Consider the following 2,799-nt stretch of genomic DNA (forward strand, 5'->3'; position numbering starts at 1 on the left):
GAATTTTGTTTTTACTTTGCTATACTTTTTTAATACTTCTTCACCAACCAGCTCTACCATGTCCCGTTCTCTGGGTGGGGATCTGCTCATAGATGCAGCTTACTGAGAGGACAGTGTTATGGTGTGTGAGAGGTGAGGGGCGCTGACAGGCATAAGCTGGCATCGACGCTGAGACTGGGGGCTCCTTCCTGGGCTCAGCTACCTGCAAAAAAAAAGGGGCAGAGGGCAAGGCACGGGTCATCCTGAAATGGCAGCACTGGCATGTACTCTGCCCCCAACTCTACATATGTGGGCTAGGGATGGGGGTCTCAAAAGGGAGGGAGCTTGCCTCCTGTCTCCTAGCAGCCTGGCTCCAGAGCATCCCAAGGACAGACTCAAGTTCATCCCAAGTACTCACTGAGGAAGAAACTAATTATACTAAAAGTAGACCAGAAGGTGGGATGGCCCAGCCTCCAAACCCCTGCTGGGGTCTCTATTGCTTTCCCAGGGCCCCCTGCAGTCTTGGGAGAGTCCTCACTCCCTACCTCCTCCTGAGGACACCAAGGACCTGCTATGTCATCTGTCTTAGCTCACTAGCTCACCTCCAGGTGGTGCCTGTCCTCCTCGGGGACAGGCTGCCCAGCTGCCATGCTTTCTGTAAACCAGCTAATATCTAGCAGAGCTGGCTGTGGGCAGCCTGCGGGGAGAGCATCCATGTTCTTCTGCCAGCAGATGGCCTCCTTGGCTGAGGTCCCTTCCATCACCACATGTGTCACCTTTGAGCTGGAAGAAGAATGAAACCCAGGGCCCTTGCTGTGCTGCTCCTATCCCAAGCCTTTGTTCTTGCACTGTGACAGGCCTCCATTCCTCCAGAAAGCTTTCCCAGCCCCTCCTTGATGGGTGAGCACCTCTCCATTGGTCCAACAGGTTCTTAGCTGCAGCCTCACCCACAAGCCACTTGGATATGTTACCTGCCACCCTCTCTGCCTCAGGTGCCTTAGTGGCCAGGGCCAGGTGTTTCTGATCTCAATGCTAATTGCTGTTTGGAGACTTGCTTTGTAGGCCAGGCTGGCCTGGAACTCTAGTACCCTTGTACCAGGACTACAGGCAGGCATACCACTCTGCTAAGATTTTAAGACACAGAATTTTGCCCTATTTATTCAAACCCCAGTAGGCAGACTCTTGTTGTATGTCCTTGGAAAGCATCGTATTTATATATATTTTTTTACATTGGGAAAATCCAATGCAGGCCACCTTGTCAGGCTGTGGTAAGAATGTAGAGCCATGCGCAATCCAAATTGTTATCTCTACTCTTTTAAGTGAGTCTGGTACACTAGTCTTGAGCCAGGCGTGGTGGCACACGTCTTTAATCCCAGCACTTGGGAGGCAGAGGCAGGCAAATTTCTGAGTTCGAGGCCAGCCTGGCCTACAGAGTGAGTTCCAGGACAGCCAGGGCTACACAGAGAAACCCTGTCTCAAAAAACAAAACAAACCAAACAAACAAAAAGAACGCTTCATTTGTGGAGGGAGGAGTTGCAAACAAACTAGCCAGCTACAGGGGCACAGGCTCCTTTAGTCTCCTCAATCTCAGTTACTCCACGCCCTGGGCATTTTCTCTACTGGAGCTAGTTGGTGACGTCTGCAAACTCAGGACATCTTTGACCGCTGGTTCATTGGAGGGAATGCAGCTAGCAAATATTGCTCACTAACCATTCTTCCTTTTATAGCTCTTTAAGATGCCTCTGAATCGATGGCATCCTTTCAAAAAGAGGAACTCCGGATTGGAGACCGTACCGCAACCGCGAAGTACCGAGGCTGGCTTGGAACCCAAAGCCGCAGGTGCTGCTTGCTGTCACAGCTGCGCGCCAGCTCCCGCCCTGGGCCACAGTAAGTCCATACCCTGGGGTGACGGGCATAATTACACCAGCCCCCGGGGGAGATGGCATCCCACCACCATCGGCGCCTCCCGGGAGCTGCACACCTGTAAGCATCTAGGATGTGGAAGCCTTTGGACCGCGCCAGGCGCGTGAGGAAGGCCCGGCGGCTGCGGCCCATTCGCGGCTCCGCAAGGTAGATGGCCACACCCGGGAAGCGCAACGAGGGCGGCGTGGAAGAGGCTACCGCGCTGTGTGGGGACCCAGCTCGCACTCGCCGTCGTTTCGGAAGCATCTGGGCACCGACTCTGGAAGCACGGGAAGCCGCAGAACGAAGGAAGGCAGAGTCATGAAAGAAGGCGGAAGGAGGAGAGAGGAAGTGGTGTCTGCTCTATGCAAACGAGACGCCCTCTAGGATGCTTTTGGCTTCCCCTCGGAAGCCCCAGCTCTATGCAAATAACGCCCGAGGATTCTTATTTGAACTACTCTCATAGAAAGCCCCAATGGTTTCCCAGAATATCCTGGGCCCGTAGGCGGGGCTTCGCCTCGTACTGGGCGGACACTTTTCTCCTCTCGGGGGCGGGGTCTCGGCCGCTCTTCCTCGCCCCCCAGGGCGGGGTCTCAGGTTATCCTGGGCCATATGAGAAGTCCTGGACAACCCTCCACTGCCTCTGCTGGTGACAGAGCGCCCACGCCACTTCTCCTGGGTATACAGAGGGGAGCGGAGTTTGAGTAGTCTGCATGTGAGCTGGTGGAGGGTGAAAACGTTTTCCAATGTAAAGAACAGCATTGGGACAGCTGGCGTTCCATTTGGAAAATTAGGTCTGCAACCCTATAGGTTGGAACAACAATATGAACTAACCAGTACTCCCAGAGCTCGTGTTTCTAGCTGCGTATGTAGCAGAAGATGGCTTAGTCGGCCATCATTGGGAAGAGAGGCCCCTTG

General features: G+C 54.0%; 1 protein-coding gene across 2 annotated transcripts in view; it reads right to left on the minus strand.

Annotated features, from left to right (window-relative positions):
• The window catches only part of Polm (DNA polymerase mu), a 10,161-nt gene extending 7,813 nt beyond the window's left edge, over positions 1–2,348 (minus strand). The window contains exons 1-3 of one of the 2 annotated variants that reach the window (XM_021177778.2): positions 1,961–2,348; positions 582–762; positions 104–202 (exon numbers count right to left, since the gene is read on the minus strand). In XM_021177778.2, coding sequence (XP_021033437.1) covers positions 104–202; positions 582–762; positions 1,961–2,148 — 468 coding nt within the window. In that variant the 5' untranslated portion in view covers positions 2,149–2,348. The remainder of the gene's footprint in view (positions 1–103; positions 203–581; positions 763–1,960) is intronic. The other variant, XM_029483154.1, reaches the window with a different exon arrangement.
• Between the last annotated feature and the right edge of the window lie 451 nt (positions 2,349–2,799).

Source organism: Mus caroli, chromosome 11 (assembly GCF_900094665.2).
Source record: "Mus caroli chromosome 11, CAROLI_EIJ_v1.1, whole genome shotgun sequence".
NCBI lineage: Eukaryota > Metazoa > Chordata > Mammalia > Rodentia > Muridae > Mus > Mus caroli.